This window comes from Xiphophorus maculatus, chromosome 5 (assembly GCF_002775205.1).
Source record: "Xiphophorus maculatus strain JP 163 A chromosome 5, X_maculatus-5.0-male, whole genome shotgun sequence".
NCBI lineage: Eukaryota > Metazoa > Chordata > Actinopteri > Cyprinodontiformes > Poeciliidae > Xiphophorus > Xiphophorus maculatus.
The window spans coordinates 22,734,385-22,754,526 of record NC_036447.1 but is presented as its reverse complement, the minus strand read 5'-3'; the positions used below and the strand labels follow the sequence as shown (position 1 = coordinate 22,754,526).

The following is a 20,142-nucleotide window of genomic DNA, read 5'->3' as shown; positions in this document are numbered from 1 at the left end:
AATGGTCTCTTTCCCCCCCCCCCCCTTTTTTTTTTTTTTTACATATTTGTTAAAACTGTCACTATGTATTGCTGGTACAATCTGAGAGGGATAAAGAATCAGAGCCAGGAGGAACTGATCATCCTTGTCTACGCACAAATGACAACAAACCAAACACTGAACCAAATACAGAGAAAAAGCAGAGACCAATGTGATCTTAATAGTGATTTTAACATTCCTGCTAGCTTCATTGTTTTCTTTCTATAAATTACAAGCCTTGATATTCCAACCCGTAGTCAGAACCAAAGAAGCCTTTTGGACGTGGGGTGAAACATTTTCAAGAAACAAGAGAAAAAGTCCAGGTACCTTCTATTTGACCACATCAGAATGTCCTGGATGATTGATCTACTCCATGGTAATGAGGACAATATGTAAAATAAACCAATCAGGTCTTAGAAGGCGATACATGCAAAGTGTCAGGCTCAGTCACTTATCATTCATTTGTGCCATTGAGACACTGGCATGGTACATTTTGCCTAAAAATGTCACTTTCACGACACTTGGAGAAGAACTTAAACAAAACAGTCTAGCATGATGTGATTGCTTTTATTTTAAACAAAAATGTAGCAAGTACAGCTCACTTATATTGATAATTACAATTATTTAATTTTTTGCAATTCTTACCAAAGCAAAAATCTAAAGTAAGCACAGATCAAAGTTAATACAGTATTGGATTTCAAGTGTTTACTGTTTCGAATGATAAACCGTTATCCAGTTCTGTCCTTCCAAAAAACACAAGTATCAAGGCGATGCACTGCAAAAGCACAAAATGTAGTTCCCAGTGCATAAAATCCTAGTACACTTGAAATAAGACCAAACTAACTTGCAGTTTAACAAAACATTTTTACCACATTAGTGAAATAACCTGCCAGTGGAAAAAGCACTTTTTCATAAATGTCATGAAGTTGTTGACTTAAAAAAATTGTTTGTAAATCTCATCCTGTGTATTAAAAATGGAACTTGTAAGTTAGTTTGGTTCTACTTTAGGTCAACTAAGATATTTGCATTAGAAACCAGTTCAAAAATATTTAGATTTTTTTTTTCAGTGTATTAATTTGCTTATAGTGATCTTTTAAAAACACCATGATGGATGATTCTCCAGTTTCAGACAATGGCTTATCATGTTTTCTCGATTCTGGAAATATTTCCAAACAGACTTTCTTTGTGGCAGTTTATCAGATTGGCAGTGTGCAGCAACAGGTGGGAGAGGGACAGCTCACATTATGCTTAACATCATTGGAGAGAACACATCTGCACATTTTTTAATCTCATTAAAGCCGCTTTCAACTGTGCAAACACCTTTAATAAGATGCAAATAATTCTGATAATTTACCTTCTTCATTTATCACAAACAGCCGACAGAAATCTGTTTAATTTCACTGAGCGTGACATGAGAAATCTGCCTTTCCAATAGTATTGAAAGAAAATAAATGAAAATGTCTGTTTTAGATTAAATCCCTCCACTGTAGCTGAATGACATTGTTTTCCTGATCCTTGTTGACTTATCAAAATGCTGAAAATCATTTAAAAACTTTTTTCAGTTTTCTTACATTTTTTTGAATGAAAAAACGGTTTAATTTGTCCATATTGTCAGATAAGTTGATTCTGCATCCAAGTAGGTGAATATATCTTAATACGACTGTAATTTTGTACATTTTCACAATAAAGTGATTACCTTCTTATAGCAAGTAGGTCAGCAGCGTGCAGGTAGAAGGAGCAGAGAAAAGTCTGGCACTTCTTCCTTCATGTCATTGAAGGAACTTCAAACTATAAAACTGAGAGAAAAGTCTTTCACTTTTTACAGATTGGTATAACTTAATACCAACAACCAACCCACACACTGTTCCTGGAATAAGCTACAGTATATCAGTGGACAATCTGCTCTTTTGGAGCTCGTTGTTTGGAGCTGCAGCTCCCGTGAAGACTGTGGTAAACATGGTTTTCCAGTCGGCCCCGGTCCAGAAGCTGGTACTGGCAGATATGTCCCAGGACGTCTACATCGACGTATTCACCGAGGCTGCAAGAGATGATGGACTCCCTATGCTCCTCTGTGAAGCAGGAGTAGAGGTCAGAAGGTGGCCGAGGCAAAGCGGAGAGGTCAATGCAGTCCGGATGCGAACACCCGCAGGGCTCTGGTGCCGCTGCCGCCGAGGGCATCATCGTCTCATAGTCAGACGACGTCTACAGGGAGGACAAGTCAGTGGCGTCAATGAACAAGTCAGGAGTTAGAGCAGATTTTTACATTATAAGATCAATTAAATGTTCGCATAAGGTGGCAGATAGTGTGATTCTATACTTTTATCTGAATCTATAACACCCAACAACAAGGAGATAAGAATGGTAAACACTCAGTTTACATCTTGTATTTAAAACGTCTAAAAGCACCAGGTGTGCCGACCTGAAAGAACATGAGGTCACTTGTGGTTGTGGAAGTTCAGAGTGATTAAACAAGCAATCAAGAGACTTACAAATAACTATTTTTATGAACAGGAAACAGAACTGCCCAGCACTGAAGATGAACAAGATTGGTGAAATGTGCTGTCGTTTAGTTGTCCATTCATTCATCCATTCTCTGTACACCCTTGTCCCTAGTGGGTTTTGGGAGGTGCTGGTGCCTACAGTACAGACCAAACGTTTGGACACACCTTCTAATTCAATGGGTTTCCAGATATTTAACTTGAGGCCTCAATGGGTGTTATTTTATTTAATTATTTTGTAAACCAACCTCTCTTTTCTGGCGAGGGGTGGATCTCCTGTGCTTCGCAGCCAGAAGAAGACATATTGTGAACAGACACACAAAGATCATCGCTCCAACGCACAATATAATGGTCAGGGACAGCTGCATGGTGAGCTCTGTATGATAATGAATAAATAAGAATTAACTTTAAAACAGCAAAACACTGACCAAAGTATATGGGAACGTATCAAAGTAATGTATTGAACAGAAAAGAATATAAAAGCACATCAAAAGTATTAGTAAACAATATTGTGAGGTCAAAGACCAATACTCACTGTGAACTGGTGCAGCCATGGTGGAGGCAGGGACTTTATGCACTGGAAAATGTAACAATGCATTGAAGCTGAAGTATGTAACTTTTTAAAATATATATACATATAAATTTTTACATATTTGTTGAAACTGTCACCGTGTCGTGGTAGTATAATATGACAATCAGTGAAAAAATGATCTCCTCTGCCTTCTCCCAGTGCCTACTAGAAACAACCAATCAGAGCCAGGAGGCGGGTCTGAGCCCGGCCAATCACAAGCTCCAGTGGGGTGACTCATCCTCTCCCCTTTCATCTCTGCGACGCCGCCGCTAACAGTTCCTGTTCAGAATGCTAAGGCTAGTTAGCACGTACGCAGAAGACGACAAATTAACGTTTTTCCTGTAACTGTAAGTTGTTTCTCCACCATTAGCACATTTAGCAGCTAGTGTTTGACAGTACTAGGACCCTCCTCCTGGTTCTGACTGGTAATTTGTAGGTGTTGAGATGAAGTCAGTGACTCTTGACTTCTTAACTCTGAACTCTTACAGCGGCTGTAACACTGACGGAGTTAATTCACTGACTCCGCCCCGAGAATCACAGGTAATCACAGGTAACGCAGAATGTTTGAGGAGTTTAAGTGTTGGAGGGAAAAAATCGAGTATTCAGTCAAATTCTTGGCTAATTAAATAGATTTGTAATAATCTGGAGTACGGTTTTCACCATCTTGAACGTGTACATACATATTTGTCAGAGTTATCAACCTTTCTGATCCCGGTTTTCTTTTTTTTTTTTTTTTAACTTTGAAAAAAGGCTTTTTCATGTTAAAAGAATATTCCACACTGATACCAGACATAATGTATGTTGTCACTATTCCAGCTGATATTCCAGGATATTCCAGCATATCCTTCTCATATGCATTTTGCAGCAGGTTTGAATCCTTTACTGCCTTTTATTTTGTATATAATCACCAGTTTGCTTGAGAATGAATCGCCAGTCGTTAGCATCAGTCCCTCTTGGTCCCCTCACCCTTCTTCCAAGATTCAAGCTACAAAAATGATTATGTAAATGTTAATATCTCTGTAACTGAGGCTTGTTGTTAGAGTTGTAGTAAAAATGTATTATATAAAAGTGTTGAAATCAAATCTGACAGAGTTCATCTGGGCCTGCTGGATTTGCCGTGTTGTTTTGAATCAGAGTGGTGCATTTAGATGGTAACAGCAGCTCAGCGAGGAGGCGGAGGAGATTGATCTTTTCACACATTATCTGTCTCATGGCAAGCTGTCATGACATGGTGACAGTTTTAACGAACACGTAAAAAAACATATTCTTCATAAAAGTGACATACTGTCGCTGTAAGTACAGAGGAGCAGCGTATAAATAACGTGACTGTATCTCATCTCCAGTTGAATTTTACACAAAACAATGTTCAGGGATGTTTATTTGACGTGTATCGGCTGAAAGCTTCATAAACTCAGGGATTTATTTGAAGCTTAAAAGTTATGAATTACTAATATTTTCAAATATCAAATGTACCCATGTTGTTTTCATGCAGAAGCTGTAATAACAGGTGCATGAGATTGTTTTTGGCTTATTTAAGCCAAGAGCAATTCATCTAACTTGACCTCCTTTGTATTTTGTCACCTTACACCCACAAACCTCCGTGTGCGTCAGTGGGATTTTACGAATTAGACCAACTCGGGCGTCAAAGTTATATTTGGGTATGTCTCTGCCGGCTTTATGCATATTGAAAGCCAAAAATCCCATTCTTTGGAAACTCTGTCTCTTGTTCTTCATAGGTACTGAGTGAAAAACATACAGAGCTACTTTAGTAAAGGAAATGCAGCATTTCGTTTGCCACTTTTTCTTTTTTTACAAAGTCAAATATAATTGTTCTCATTTCCATGTCGACGTGGTCTTGCAGGCCTTTTGCTACAGAAATTGAAACTTCTGAAAAGGAGAAGATGACATGGAAAACTAATATTACTCTGTTCTCATTTATGGCTTGTGCTACCTGTCATTTCTAAACCACAGCAGGTCAACAGCGAATGTTTCTCACATTAGCTGGTGAAATGTACAGGTGGAATTTGCATGTGGTATGTTGCAGGGCAATCATTTCTGACAAAAAAACCCAAACAACCACATTTAATGTTGAGTTATGATCTGAAATCGGCACAACTTAAGGTTCAATATTCTGTTGTGATTCGATGCTTTCAACTTTACCTTGGGAGACATTCAGATGTATCTTCATGATGCGATCACCGCTCCCAAAATCACCACAATAGTACTGTCCGCTGTCGTTTAAATACAGTACATCCAACCTAACGATAAAGTAGCCCGCTGTAGTGTTGTCGTAAAGAGAGACGCGCCCTTCTCTTGTCCACTCGTTGTGTTTGGAAGTTCGGACCACCTGAACGAAGGACTCTTCGATGTCTAAACAGCAGAAGTGTTTCGTGTTGTTTTTCCTGTCGCTCGGATACTCGCATATGAAGTCAAACATTTGACCCTCAGTGCCAGAAACAACTGTGGGTTTGTCACACATCAGAGCTGGAAAAAGATATATTGTTTTAATGCATATCTGATATAGATTAATCAGAGCAGTCAAGCGAGCAAAGCTTTCAGCAAGATGTTAACCAGTGTTGGAAATTCTGACTAAAAAAGTCGAAGTAGAGAGGACAATGCTTACCTCGGATTTGTAGAAAAGTAATGAAGATGACTAGAACTAGAGATGTTCTCCATGAGATCCCCATTTCTCCCAGCATTTCCAGTTTGGCATCAATTCCCACACTCACTGTCACACGTCCACACCAACCAGGAGGCAAAATCTTCTGTTTGAGTCAGGTACTTTTCTGGTCCTGTTCAAAAACGCCTTCCTCTTTCTCATAGAGCTAAACCAAAGTGAAACCTTTGTGGCTTTTGGGATGCTAAAGCTGCTGTTGTGTTAAAATAACAGTTTATTTTGTGCCAACAGAGACAGATGCTTTGTTAGATACATTTGTTCTAAGAACATCCCTAAGTTAAAATAAAGTCTTGGTATCTGTTCTTATTTCTTTCGGGTATTGTTATATCTGAAGAATTGTCAACCTAATACTGAAGCATACTTGCTGAGGTCGCTGTGTTCAGCATGTTTTCCTTTAATTTAGTATTTACCTTTTCATAAAGCTGGAGCTGTGTCAAGCAGCGTTCATTATTTTTCTCAGCCAAATTTCTCTCTTTGATTTCCTCAGATAGGGATGCCTTTGTTTTCTGCAACTGTTGAAGCAGCACGTGTACATGCTGTTGGAGGTCGATAACATTGTCTTTGGTTTGCTTGTTGGAGACCTCAGGTGAATTCTCCACCTGGATGTTGTCTGGTTCAGGAAAAGTGAGACATTGTTTTGTTTTCTCCTTGTCATTTAATGGCTGTTTCTTCAATTGTGGTAAAGAGGTCACTGTGTCCTTGGGAAAACTTTCCTTTTCTAAGGGAGCGACCTGATCACCTTCTTTTGCCTTGATTAAAACACCTTGCATTTCAACATCTTCAACAAAACAATGTAGCTCTAATGGAGGTTCTGACTCGGGACACGTTTTCCAAAATGCCTTATTTGCGTGCTTACACTGCGCTGCCTGATCACTGACCCACTGTCTCCTGTGTTTTGGAGACGGATTCTGTCCGAGTGACCAGCTGTGGAGCAGAGATCTCACTTTCCATGGTACAAGACCCCTTTTCCAAGAAAGCTGCCTCATCATGTTGTTTTCCCGACACAGAACTATCACGCTTTTCAACTATTTCAGTGGAAGATTCTGCAGTCATGCAAATAGATGCTGCTTGGAAATGTTCTTCTGGGGTCGTATTCACATCCTTACATCCTTGTATCTTCTCTGGTAGATGCACAATCTCCAGTGTTTCAAAGGTGGATTCTTTTTTTGGTGACCCATGGAGTGGTTTCTGGAGAAATCATTTGACCTATTGGGCCTAAGTCATACACCCAATTTCCATACGATATGATTTTGTTGTCGTTGTCATCCTCCCATATTCCTGGTGTCTTCTTGACACGGTTACTCTTAGATGGTCCGTTTCTTCTCTCTCATTGTCTCCAGTGTTTCAGAGGTGGACTCTTTTTTTGGTCACCAGTGAAGCATCTTGCTTTTGGGTATTTTTGTCTGAAACCTTCTCATCAAGGGGGCGTGCAACTCCAACCAGGCCTGAAGTGGCATCATCTTCTTCTGCTTACGCTTAAGTGGCTGTTTCTCTCTGAGTTCATCCACGGTCTTCTGTGTTTCAGAGACAGATTTGTGCTTAGTGGCCACTGATGGGTTTTCAGCAGCCCTAAGATCTCTCATAGTCCATGTTAAGTATTGTCCAGTCATTTTGTCCTTTTTTCTCTGTTACCTCTCAGACCTTGATCACAAATTTGCAGGTGAAACATATCACAAACATCTGCTAGACGGTTGTGATAAAATTTGGTCGATATGAAAAGCTTAAATACAACAATTTATGTCACAAAATTCAGAGCCTTTTTAGGTCCCTGGCTCTGATGCTGCTGGATGAAGAGATGACGCTCTCAACAACAGACTTATAGAAGATTTGCAGCAACTTGCTGCAAACCTTGAAGTATCCGAGCTTCCTCAAGAAGTACAGTCTGCTCTGTCCCTGCTTATGGACGGCTTCTCTGTTGCATCTCCAGGGTCAGATCCAGGGACCTAAAAAGGTTTAACAACTTGATAAAGAAGCTGATTCTGTTCTGGGGACGACTGTGAAACCGTGGAGGTGATGATGCAAAGGATTCTTTATAAAACCAATAAAATTATGGACAACCCTGACCATCCTGTTCATGAGACTGACTAGGGAAAACGGTGTCTTCAGTCAGAGGCTTCTTCAGATTCACTGTAATACAGGCCTCTAGAGGAGATCTTTCCTGCCAACAGCCATTGCAATCCACAATAACTCTTAAGAATCTGAATTAATGAGTTACTACATTTAATTCCCCTTTGTGATCAATAAAGTATTTTTGAATTTGAATTCTATATTTTTAAATGGCTGGTTGATATCACAAAATTTCAAATACCTTTAAACCTTGAATTCTCAGATAAGTTGAAAAGGAGGCATCATGAACGTACTGCAGGAGCACAGGGAAGGAAGAAATTTAAACTATTAGTTTTGTTATACATAAGCGGTAAAATTAGATTTTTAGTACACAAATTGAATGAATTCCTGTTATTCTGGGCTAAGAAAGGGCCCAGAATAGCAGGAATGCAGTATTGTATGCTATGAAGCATCGCTGCAAGTTCACATCCCTAACTCCAACATCAGGGACATTTCTTAACTGTGGTCTAGGCCGTTACTCAGTGGTCCCAAATCTCCTTTTAAATTAAAGTTTGCATTTCATTTAAAAATCAAAGAGAAGAGAAGTGCAGAATCCAGGATGCTTGAAGTGTGTGTGGAGTTCACACAATCAGTGATGATTGGATTTGCTATTTTCATGTTGGTTATTTGTTTTAAAAAAAAAAAAAAATTGAAACACCAATTGCTAGGTAAACTCTTGGCTATTGAGACATGATAACTCAATGTTGTTTCTCGATGTTGAGAAACAATATTCAGAAATGTTTCTCCATATCGTTTCTCTGGACTTCTGGACTTTGTTGAAGCTTTAAATTTTACCCAATATCTAACGTTTGCCCTTGATGAACCGGCAAACCTTGTGGAGGCTTTGAAGCTTACCAGAAATTGCCAGTGCTGTAAACCACCGTGCCCCAAAGGGAGAAGTACAGAGGTGAACCAGCCGTGGGAACGTGGCCAACACAAGGAATGAACGGCTTCACACTTCCTCCGTTGCCATTGCTAAAACTACAGGCAGACAGATGTCGTCGTTTACAACTTCTCCATCTGTTTTCTGATGGAGAAATTGGGGTGGGGGAGATGATGCGTTCGCATACCCCTCAGAAAGTGTGTAGTTGCCCTGAACAAACACATTTATGAATAAATTGTACTTTATTTAGTCAAAGTTAAAAAACAAAATATATTTCCAAAGCTTGTTTGTGCAAAGTAAGTGAAACAGAAGTTTTTATTGGGAAAAGTGACAATGATTTACACAGTGAGGAGAAACAAACCCGGACAACACCTGTACAGTTTTTGATACTTGATATAAACATCCATCAGTGTAAATATATACAGTACATTTAAATATCCACAGTTATATAAGTTTCCAGAAGGCATGAAGCCTTTATAAATAAGCAGCTGGTGCTATTAACCTGAGGTCACAAAGAAGATAATATTTAACTTTCATAAATCCTGTATGTATGCAGAGTGTTTACGGAAAGTACTATTTGTTCCTTAAATTACATTGTTAGCATATAATCTTTAAAATTCTATATGACTCCACTTACTACCACTTAAATATATTGTGAACTTAAATCACTTTCTCTACTCTCTATATTGTTTTTTTAGTTACACCAGTTTAGTCATTAGTAGGTTTCAGGATTTAAAGCATATGTATAGTGTACAATAACATTGTAAGTATTGCTTAAAGTGACATTATTCACATCTTTTTAATAAAAAGTACTGTATTGCCATCCTAAACGTGATTTATTCTTGAAACATCTAAACCAAACCAAAGCGATGTAGAAGGCGGTTCAGTAGAGACAGACTGAGACACACTGTTGATTTCTGCCGCTGCAGACGGCAGCGGTGTGATGTAGATCCTGTGGTCTGCGTCGTCGATGCTTTGCTGATCTGCTGGTAAATTTCTTGAACCAGAGGAGAAAGGAAGGTTTTCATAAACGGGAAGGGAAACTGGACCTGTGGGTCTGGTTGGAGGCTGTTGTAAATGAGCAGTAATGACAGATATATCACTCTTTGCTCCCTTGTCATTAAATTGGCATTCAGTCGCCTGAAAAAAGAAGAGAAAATAAATTTACTGGCACTCGGGTTTGAACATTTTGAGCTGATATTGATGTTGATGTGTCTAAAAACAGGTCTACGCCAAATCTTTTTTTTGTAATATGTCAAAAATCTGGTGTAAAGAGATATGCAATTACTTGTGCTTCAGTATTTAATGCATAGACTTTGTAAGGCAATAATACCGGATGTGGTTATATGCAATTGTTTGTACATTAAATCTATAATTTACCTAATCCTTATGTGCTGTGTAAATGTTATATCTGATCTTTGTTGATTGTTTTTTGTTTGGGTTTTTTTCGGAAAATGACAAAGTTTTGTTTGCTGAAGAACCTCCTAGAATAAAGAAATGAAATTTCAGAATGTGAATCCTGTTCATGAGCAAAACAGTTTTGGAGAACTGCAACATACTCTAATCTCCCATATGTCGATATGGTCATGTGAAAGTAACACACATTTACTGATACTACTCCATGTAAAGTGTCTGACAACATCACAAGGGGCAAGTCGCTGCCTGCTGGCTGATGACGAGTCAACAAACAAAAATTTGATTGGGAAACGCAGAGAACCAACGTAAAAAAAAAGTCATTGTTTACAGTGAAACGTGTTTTGTACCGAGATGGACTGAAAGGCCAATCGGTGAGGAGGAAACTGTTTCTCCAAAAGAAACATTAAAAAGCCAGATTACAATCCTCATAAAATTTCACCTGCATAAAGTGAAACACAGATTATTTAGATTGGTCGGGTCTATTGCCACCGATTTAAATGGCCGTCACCATGCTGTGGTCATATGCATGGAAGCTATTTTCTGCATTTGTTCTGAGGTGGGATGGGAACAGAAAGGTAAAGCCATTGGAAGGGTTTTAACTAAACTACCACATTTTATAAGTTCTGTTTTTCAGTAGTTTTTGTTCTGTTTTTAAATCCAGAATTGAGACACTTGGACGTGTGCAGTATAATATATAATTTCCATTCATACTACAGTTGTGTCTGTTTTTCATGTTAGCTAATATTTAGTGATAAACTGCATTTAATGCTCTAAAAGTTTCTCCCCATCAGTTTGTGGCAAAAATAAAGAGGGGATGGAACAATGTTTTGTGTGCAAATAGCTCCATGAAAATGTAAAGTCTTTTAAAGACTCAAGTTTACAAACTAGGCAAACATTATGAGATGACAGACTTCAGTGGATGCAGATGTTACCAATATTTTGCAGCGATATGAATTAATACATATATATATTTTTTTTTAAAAGTCACTCTTTATAAGGTTTCCTGGCTGTAAAATATGTTTAGCTTCCTCAGTCATCATCAATGGTAAACCATGTTCACCTTACGGGATTAATCTAGACCTGCAGACTCACCACTCGTTTTATTTTTGCTTTAGTGCAAAATAAAGCAAAATTGATGCTTTTTTCTTTCACGTCACACTATTTGTTGATGTAGGAGTGCGTGAGTGACTGAGAGGGAGTGATTGTTTTACTAAAATGTCAAATCGCGCCCCCAGCAGATGTGTGACAGAGGTGTAAAACTGTGGAAATGCTTGATCACTCCATTAGATGTGGGATAAACAAAATGTTTTCTAAAATGTCAAACTATTCCTCCCCAAGGTCCCTCACCCATTTGACACTCTGACAGTAGATGTGGTGGTAAAACACCCCTACGCAAAAAAACTATCGCAGACTTAAAAAGAGAGAGCGAGAGAGATTGCTTTTGGAAAAACCCGTTTCATACGTTCCACCCCTGCAACCAGAAAAAGAAAGCAGCTCTGTCAGCTCTGATTAATCTGCTGTTAAGAACAAGTCTGTTGCTTAAGTGTGCTGTGTGGACACTTCCTGACCTCACTCCCAGGCTCTTTGTTGTCGAGGCAAAGGAGGAGCCGAGGTTTTGACATTTCTCGGCGTTTCCTGGCGTACACAGCCAGGGTGAAGATTATGAGTGTAGCAGCGGTCCCGGCCGCAGCGAACAGCACGGGGTCTGATCAGGTGCAAGATAAAAAATTTAAAAAAAAATACGTTATCTGATTGTTTCCATGCACACACTGTACAACAGTTGAGTAGAGAGAAACCCACTGAGGCTGATGTTAGCCAACACTGTGACTGTTGGAGTGGTGCTGTTTATCACTGTAAGCAGAGACAACGCATTAGGGATTGATTATTTTAATGTATAAAGACTCACGTATGAAACGAAACGACAGGCACTCCTACCTGCCACGATGTTTCCTGTCGCATTTGTTCCCATGCGGGTTGTCAGTTGTGTTGAGTTGGTGTCGGTCGGAAACCAGGAGGAAGAAACGATGGGTGGAACCGTCGTTTTAAAAGCTGTTCAGAAGACAGAAACAAAAGAAGGTTTTCAGAAGAAGGTGTTAGGTGTACTTTTCTTTAAGCCGATATTTCTGTATGAACATTTTTTTTATTGGTCCGATATAATACCCCTCACTTAAGTTCTGTGTTAAAACCAGTCTCCTATTAATTTAAATAGTCTGTTTCTCTTTGTGGCATGAGTTACTGAAATAAATAAAGATTTCAATAACACTCTTAATTTATTGAATATGAATATATTTATGTTGCAACACCACATAGACCATAATTAGTCTCATGCACGTTAGCTGTGTCTCATGGTCTAAATCTTCAAATTCTGACAAAACCTAAGAATACGATAAATGATCGTATTTTTGCCTATTCAGAAATTCATGTAAAAGTTTTCATATTTGTAACTTTTAGAAGTCAGTGATCATTGTGTTCAATTCTAAAATAATGACTGCATGTTCATCTTAAATGTGCAAACCTTCTCAATTATGGAGTATATATTATGAATGCAGAGATTAGATTGATTCATCCAGTCAGTTTTTTTTATGTCAGAAAAGAGCATTCAAAAATAAATCAGTTTTATTGCTGGCTTCATGCTGGGTGACATTTCTGCCTCCAGACACCATCAGCTCCTGCTGATTTCTGATATTCTGATTGAAAAAGAATCGACAGTAGCATTCTGTCTGATTCAACCAGGATCGAATTATCAAACAGTCCAAATCAGTCGCTTTCATTTGCTTTTGTTTGCATCTCACAAGGTTTTCTTTTATTCCTCTTCTATTCAACCGGGGAGACAGATTTTGGTTTAACCAGCAAAGTTTTTTGTTTTTTTTCATTCATATAAATCTTAATTTGGCTCCAGACTGATGCAAACTGGGTCCAATCAACTGGCTGGACCGGCAGCAAGGTTTCACACTGTGTGGTGTCCTGCACCTGCCACGGTCCAAAGTTGGTTCTAAGAAAGGGATGACCCAACAACCTCATTTCAGACCACATTTTGACATCCTCTGTTGAGTTCTGATGTGGATTTTTTTTTTTTTTTTTTTTTTTTGTGGTGGCCAAGTGGTTTGGAAATTTTGAATCAAACCCACAAATTCACTTCCCCAGTCAAATTCAAAATTGGTCTAAGAATTTAAGTCTAATTTTAAACCCACCTGCATTAAACGTCTAGACAATTCTGTCAATAAAAGTGTGATGATTCTTTTAACTAGGACCAATGAGAATATTTTAAAACTTTAATTCAAACGATTCTTATTCAGAAAACTATCCTCTTGACTTTTGTAGTGATGTAGAAATTGTGTAGGGAATGTTTGTGAGTTCATTTCATTCACTCAGTTATAGCATTTGGTAATAACATTTGTAAAATATAATATTTGATGAAAGTAATTTGATTAATAAAATAAATAGTGATAAACTTCCAGAATCTCGTTGCTTCCTTAAGCGTGGGATTGATCGTTACCCTGGACAGATAAAATATTTATCCATCAAAACTGATTTGTTTTTTTTTAAAGTTTTACAGCTTATCATAAAACTGATTGAGACCGTTTCTATTCAGACAAACCGAAGCATTTAAAGGAACTTCAGTTCTAAGAGGTGTTGCACACTTTTTGTTAAAATTTAAGATCATCCAGCTGATACCTATTGGTTTCCAGAGATACAATTCACAAACGAGCAAGACAGCCCGATTTAATTTTCAGACACACCGATTTTTAGTCGTTCTCTACGATGTATTCCTACTTAATTACTCCTACACGTAGACATGCACACGAATCCCCCACTAACAAGAAGTGACAGATGGAAAACAGAAGTCTCTGGTTTACACTAAAGACGAAACGTACCTTTATGTACAGTCAGGTTGACCGACGTGTACGTGTTGCTGATGGACCTGATCACGGCACACCAGTACACGTGTGCGTCTGACAGAAGAAGTTGTGTGATTGTAACCGTGAAGGAGCCGTCCTTAGAGTCCACCAGAGTTATCCTTCCAGCGGTGGCAATCTCACCAGGGGACACGTCAACCAGAATGTCTTCATTGGTCTTGCACGGGTCTGTGCAGAAGTACTTTTTGTTGTTGTGCGCCAGTTTATGAGCGCACTTGAACGACACCTCTCCCCCTTCTACTCCCTCAACGTTGATCTCGGCTCCCAGTGTCAACACCACTGTGAAAATCATTTCGCATTAGGTTAGGCTTTCAGTTGAGTATTTTAAAATTAATGGCAGAAATTGCATTTATTTTTGCGTAACTACTTCATACCTGTAAAAAGACAGCAGAGGACAGAAAGGCCCCTCATTGTGGCTCGGTGGTCACTGCAGGGTCGGTACGGTTTGTTAGAAGAGCATGTGGAGATCAAACCTGGTGCTAAGCCTCACCACCGTCTGAGCTCTCACTAATGGAATTACATGTAAACAAGCCTTCACCCCCCTCTGACAGCTTCCTGTGGTTTCTACTGCAGACAGCAGAAGATGGGAGCTGTGGGCGTCAGCAACCCAAGAGAAGTGATAGTTTCTACAGTATGCAGAACCTCGTTGGAATCCAGTGAAGGGGTTTTTTTTTAATATACCAAACAGGATTTAGGATTCCAATATGTCTTCACGTTTCAGTGAAAAGTGGAATAATACTTTATACCACTTGTCGCTATAGTGCGCGCATGTAAAAGCAAAAGTGGTACATACAACAGAAAATAACCTGTTGCATGTCACGGCCACTGTAGTGATGTATTGTAGACACAACACAAGCTTTTAACCAGACATGGCAGAGTTAGCTAGCAGGTTAGCTGCTCAGTTGTTTCTGTAACTTCTTTAGCTCCACAAACTTGCAGGTAAATCTTTCACTGAATAAAGTTAGTGAAATGTGGAAGGGACTTGACAGAAATCATGGGAAAAAAATACTTCATGGACTTTAATTTTTGTTAAAGAGAAGTGTCAGCTAGTGTTAGCATTTGTTCATAACATACTGCTGTATCTCGTTAAACAGCTGTCGGTGTTCAAAGTAGAATTTGTAAAATCATGTCGCAGTCCTTTCATCTCAATACACAGTGCATTTGGAATATATTCATTTTGTTACACTACAGTCTTATTCCAAATCTACATGCAAATATACCAAAATTAACGTGGAGTGTTTGGCAAATTTATTAAAACTAGAAATCCACTAATTCAGCCTTTTGTCATGAAGCTCAAAATTGAGCCGTTTCCACTGATCATCCTTGAGATGTTTCTACATCTTAAATGGAGTCCAGCTGTGGTGAATTCAGTTGATTGGACTATATATGGAGAGCCACACACATGTCTGTATAAGGTCAGAGGTGCTAAGGAAAATGATTATTTAATGCTAAAATACACTTAATCTTACGACATCTGTAAAGGGATAGCCAACACTTTATTTGGAACAGTTTTCTGTGGAGCATGGGGGAAGCAGGGCCTTTTCTTCCCCATTGACACAACAGAGCAATAAATTTGCATTCCAATGGGAGTGGGGGCTACGCAGGTGTCTGTGAAATCTCATCTTAGGACGTTTGGCGCCAGGGATCTTCCGTATCAGGCAGAGATGACCACGGGGTAGTCCGCCCTCTGCTTAGATAAAAAACAGGCACCTTTGCTATAAATCAGGAAGTCCCAACTTTCTTTGGGGGCCTGAGGGAGCTCTAATTGGACGAAGAGCAGAACGCCTTTTTTGCATATATTAAATAGGGAAACACCCTTTTGGTTTATAGTTTCAGGTCATCACCGGAGAGGGAGAGTTTTTTTCCATCTTTTTACTCCACGCGGGCGCCTTTGTCTGTCTCTGTGTTCGTTTGTCTTCCCTTTGTGTGTTTTTTATTTTCATGAGAAAATGCATATCTCTGTATCTCTGCAGCTTTGTTGTCGATTGCTCAGTATGAATTAAACTCTGTGATCTGTGACGTCATTGTGCCTTGCCGTCTCCTTGCCAGCTGTGACGAGATCCGCTTGCGACCCGGCTAACAGGTGGAGAGGAGAGCCATGCTTTTTCCAAAAGTTTAAGCTAACCTAATAACTTTTCCCCTTAACAGAGGTCAAACACCAAGCATGAAATCAAAAGAATTGTCTTTAGACCTCAGAGACAGGATTGTCTTGAATCACAAATCTGGAGAAGGACTCAGAAATATTTTCTGCTGCTTTGGTGATCCCAATGAGCTCAGTGACCTCCGTCACTCTTAAGTGGAAGAAATGTGGAAACGCCAAGACTAATCCTGGTGCTGGCTAAAGTGAGCGATCGGGGAGGAAGAGCCTAAGGGCTTTGGAGAAAGGAGAACCTTCCAGAATGACAACCACCTCAGCGGCTATCCACCTACATGCTCTCTAACACCAACACAATGATTCTCCTCCCAAATGTTAGGGGGGGGATTCATATTTCTGTTTGCTAATTCAAATGCCATTAGAATTTGGCATTTGAATGCCAAATGTGAATTGACTCCTTGGAGTCAAGAAATGGAAGCACTGACTCAATTTATCCCCAAGGCATTTGACCCACAGCCACCACTTTGGAGAAGGAAACGACCTGGCGTAGCAATTCGAACAGATCTTTAGCTAAATGGCTTAATATTCTGGCAAACTGTCAACATGTATGGCATAAATTTTTATACCATAGATGTTATATAAATTTGCTTTCATATAACAGTCATAACAGCTGAAATATAAAATATTTACTTTGACAAGCAAAAGAATGTTGCATTAGAAAAACGGATACTTGCAGAGTTTATGGCCAAATGGCAACATGTAAGAATAAGTTGAGGGTGCGGGTAAACTTATCTGCCTGCTGTTTTTTTTTTCTTTAACTAAAGACAAACTTTAAAAACAGATTGTCATCTGAGTATCTTTGACTCAAAATGAAGAACCTGGAGGCTTAAATGTACATGTGTATGTGCACAGTGACAAAGTCTGATTGGTATGAGGAGCTAGAGTAGACACGCAGTAGAAACTTATTTTTTCTTTTACCTAGAAACAACACACCGTTTTATGATTTGTTGATAACCAGCTATATTTGTCACCATACAGAAATCCCCAGATGGTACTTCTGTTGTGGTCTAGTAAGAAAAAGGAGAGCGTGGGCTCAGTAACAATGTTCAGGTTAAAAATAAGGAACCCCGGTACTATTGGTGGTATTGATCAGCATGAGACTTGCTGTGACAGAAACAGAAAGTAAATAAAAAGGTGGTGTTGAGATTTTCAAGATTAGACGCAAATTATTGTAAAAACAAAAAACAAAACCCTCACCAAAAAAAAAATCATGTGAAATAAATTGTGAAACAAGGAGCTCAGTACCACCAGAGTAATAAAACAAGAAGTTTGGGGGGAAAAAAGAAACAACTAAAAAAGCTTTAAAATGCACAAATAAAAACTAAACAGAATGTTTCTGGATGAAAAACCTTGATTTACTTTGTTCTTTACTACCAACATGGATTTGTCAAATTGTGAAACTTGTAACATGAGTTCTATGTAAATATTAACTGATTAAAGAATGATATTATTTTTTTATAGTTTACTCGATATTAGCTATGTTTTAATTTACAGTAGCTCTAAGAAGTGTACACCTTTGTTAAAATACAACGGGTTTTATGATGTGAAAATACATGCTCATAATAACTTTATGACATTTTTACCCTAAATATGAAACTTATTTGACTAAACACAAACATAAAAAAGCAGTTGGTCGAGCAAATGTGAAAAAAATATGGCAATAATGTGGTTACATAACTGTGGACACCTTTAAATATTTACTTTATCAAAGCATCTGATTAATTTTCAGCATTCAGGCTTTTGAATTTACGCCTTATATTAAATTATACTGAATATGGAAAACCTGGGGAAAAGTTCAGAGGTTCTAATGGGATCTTCCTGACATTCGCTCATTTACATCTTTTAGTTTACAAAAGCATTAAAAAGACTGTACAATGGTATCAGACAGGAGAAGAGTACAAAAAAAAATCATAGGATTTTATATGGAGCAGTGACAACAATTCTCAGAAAAATGAGAAAACAAATAAATGTGACAAGACTAAAACTAAACATTTCTCCAAAATGACATCCCCCTGTTTTCTTCAAAAGTCTAAGCTAGCAATAAGGTCGTGTGAAAATATTCAGACGTGGAAACAATGTCAAAATCGACGTGTGAGAACAAGTCAATTACAAGACTTTTAATTGCGGTGCTTATTGCCATGTCAATACTGAATAACATGCCTCTTTGTGTAGATCTTGATATTTTGTTTGCCTCAGTTGTCACTCTCCAAGATCTAAAAGATCATATGGAACACATAAATATTCAGAGATGTTTATTATTTTTACAAAAAAAAAAAAAAGAAGCTGCACAGAAACAGAGTAATTCCTGCTCATTCGAGGCTGATGGGATCCAGCCCCTCGTACGCAGCCGCATACCGGAGGCCATCGTCTGCACCTACCATGCGTAGGCTCATGTGAAGCATGGCGTGGGCAACTGAACTTTTGTAAGGTAGTCATAAATATCTGCGTCATCATGTTTGATGCTGCCTGTTTCCGACAATTAAAAACCGAGAGCTGAAAACAAATCAAAAAGCGGTAATATTTATCCACACGCACATGTATACAAACACTTATGCAACCAGGTTACTGTCACTTTTTTTTACTTCAATGTTTCTTTTGTTCGTTTGTCAGTTGGATTAATCAGTAAAAATGTTTTGTTTTGTGTTGAAAAAGTTCAAAAATAATTTATGACCCTCATTATTTCACATTACAAAAGCCTGTAATTAAACAGGGAAGAGTGTACACTAGACACACTGAATCGATAATATGGCTACAATACATTAATAAAATCAACGCACATGTTAGTTTAAGTGTGACAACATTTAGTCATCTGGATGTTGGAGGAAGACCCAAAACACACATTTGACCTCAGACAGGAAATACGTGGGTAGAAAAGAGGATGGATGTTGCATTACACTTAAATTTGAAACTTTTCTCTGTTTCCTTCCGTGAAGTCTTCTGCTTCTTCTTTGGTTGTTCAGTCAACGGGAAGTGGCGCCCCCCAGTGGTTTAAAATATGTAAACACTGTAAGAAAATGAACAGGTCTACTTCACAAGTTTATCTCTGAATCTTAAATACTTAAACTGGTCAAACCTAAACTGGGTTGAATAAATATTTAAGATTCATAAAACCTCGATATATGTTAAAACACTCACAACAAACTCCCATAGAAAGCATTTTAAGTTGTTTATTTTTTGCAACAGACCTAAATTAGACTGACATGAACATGACTATATGTAATATAAAAGTCCTGGTCTTTGTAAAGCACAAGAACAGCAATGGACAAAGCTTATCTTCAAAGAGTTTTTTGTAGTTATTAATGTTTGAGATGTTAAATATATACAGTACAGACCAAAAGTTTGGACACACCTTTTAATTCAATGAGTTTCCTTTATTTTCATGACTATTGACATTGTAGATTCACACTGAAGGCATCAAAACTATGAATAACACATGTGGAAATATGCACTAAACAAAAAAGTGTAAAACAACTGAAAATAGCCCTTATATTCTAGTTTCTTCAAAGTATCAACCTTTTGCTGTGATTACTGCTTTGCACACTCTCTGCATTTTCTTGATGAGCTTCAAGAGGTCGTCACCTGAAATGGTTTTCACTTCATAGGTGTGTCCTGTCAGGTTAATAAGTGGGATTTCTTGCCTTATAAATAGTCATGAAAATAAAGAAAACCCATTGAATTAGAAGGTGTGTCCAAACTTTTGGTCTGTACTGTATTTTCTTTAAAAATTGCAGCATTTTCCAGAATGTTGTTCAATAGCAGAGTGGGTATGTGTTTATGTACAGATGGATTCTCAGAAGAAAATGTACATGGCTTGTGCACCATTCATAGACCGCTGGTGAACTGGTTGTGAGACCAAAAACTGCTCCAGACAGTTTTTCTTTTAGAAAAAAAGTCATATTTT

At 38.3% G+C, this 20,142-nt stretch overlaps 2 protein-coding genes across 3 annotated transcripts; both read right to left on the bottom strand.

Annotated features, from left to right (window-relative positions):
• Positions 1–590: 590 nt before the first annotated feature.
• Positions 591–5,834, bottom strand: LOC111608571. Its single transcript, XM_023333458.1, has 5 exons — positions 5,711–5,834; positions 5,248–5,571; positions 3,052–3,093; positions 2,765–2,892; positions 591–2,220 (listed from the first exon to the last, which is right to left on the bottom strand). The coding sequence occupies exons 1-5, from the start codon at positions 5,784–5,786 to the stop codon at positions 1,906–1,908; spliced, it is 885 nt and encodes a 294-aa protein (XP_023189226.1). The 5' UTR covers positions 5,787–5,834; the 3' UTR covers positions 591–1,905.
• A 3,216-nt stretch (positions 5,835–9,050) lies between these two features.
• Positions 9,051–14,579, bottom strand: LOC102233856 (CMRF35-like molecule 3). 2 transcript variants are annotated; one of them, XM_023333372.1, is made up of 6 exons: positions 14,461–14,579; positions 14,045–14,365; positions 12,105–12,218; positions 11,970–12,020; positions 11,738–11,874; positions 9,051–9,893 (listed from the first exon to the last, which is right to left on the bottom strand). In XM_023333372.1, the coding sequence occupies exons 1-6, from the start codon at positions 14,495–14,497 to the stop codon at positions 9,579–9,581; spliced, it is 975 nt and encodes a 324-aa protein (XP_023189140.1). In that variant the 5' UTR covers positions 14,498–14,579; the 3' UTR covers positions 9,051–9,578. The 2 variants fall into 2 exon arrangements, with proteins under 2 accessions (XP_023189140.1, XP_023189141.1); XM_023333373.1 differs by lacking the exons at positions 11,738–11,874; positions 11,970–12,020 and having other exon boundaries at positions 12,076–12,218.
• Positions 14,580–20,142: the final 5,563 nt, after the last annotated feature.

Bases quoted from the DNA above. Each gene is read 5' to 3' on its own strand.
- LOC111608571 (XM_023333458.1), bottom strand. From the start codon at position 5,786: ATGCTGGGAGAAATGGGGATCTCATGGAGAACATCTCTAGTTCTAGTC. The intron at 3,094-5,247 runs GTAAAGTTGAAA...TACATTTTCCAG, and splicing joins ACATCTGAATGTCTCCCAAG to TGCATAAAGTCCCTGCCTCC. The intron at 2,893-3,051 runs GTGAGTATTGGT...ATTATCATACAG, and splicing joins CATGGCTGCACCAGTTCACA to AGCTCACCATGCAGCTGTCC.
- LOC102233856 (XM_023333372.1), bottom strand. From the start codon at position 14,497: ATGAGGGGCCTTTCTGTCCTCTGCTGTCTTTTTACAG. The intron at 14,366-14,460 runs GTATGAAGTAGT...TGATTTTCACAG, and splicing joins CCTCTGCTGTCTTTTTACAG to TGGTGTTGACACTGGGAGCC. The intron at 12,021-12,104 runs GTAGGAGTGCCT...CTCTGCTTACAG, and splicing joins GACAGGAAACATCGTGGCAG to TGATAAACAGCACCACTCCA.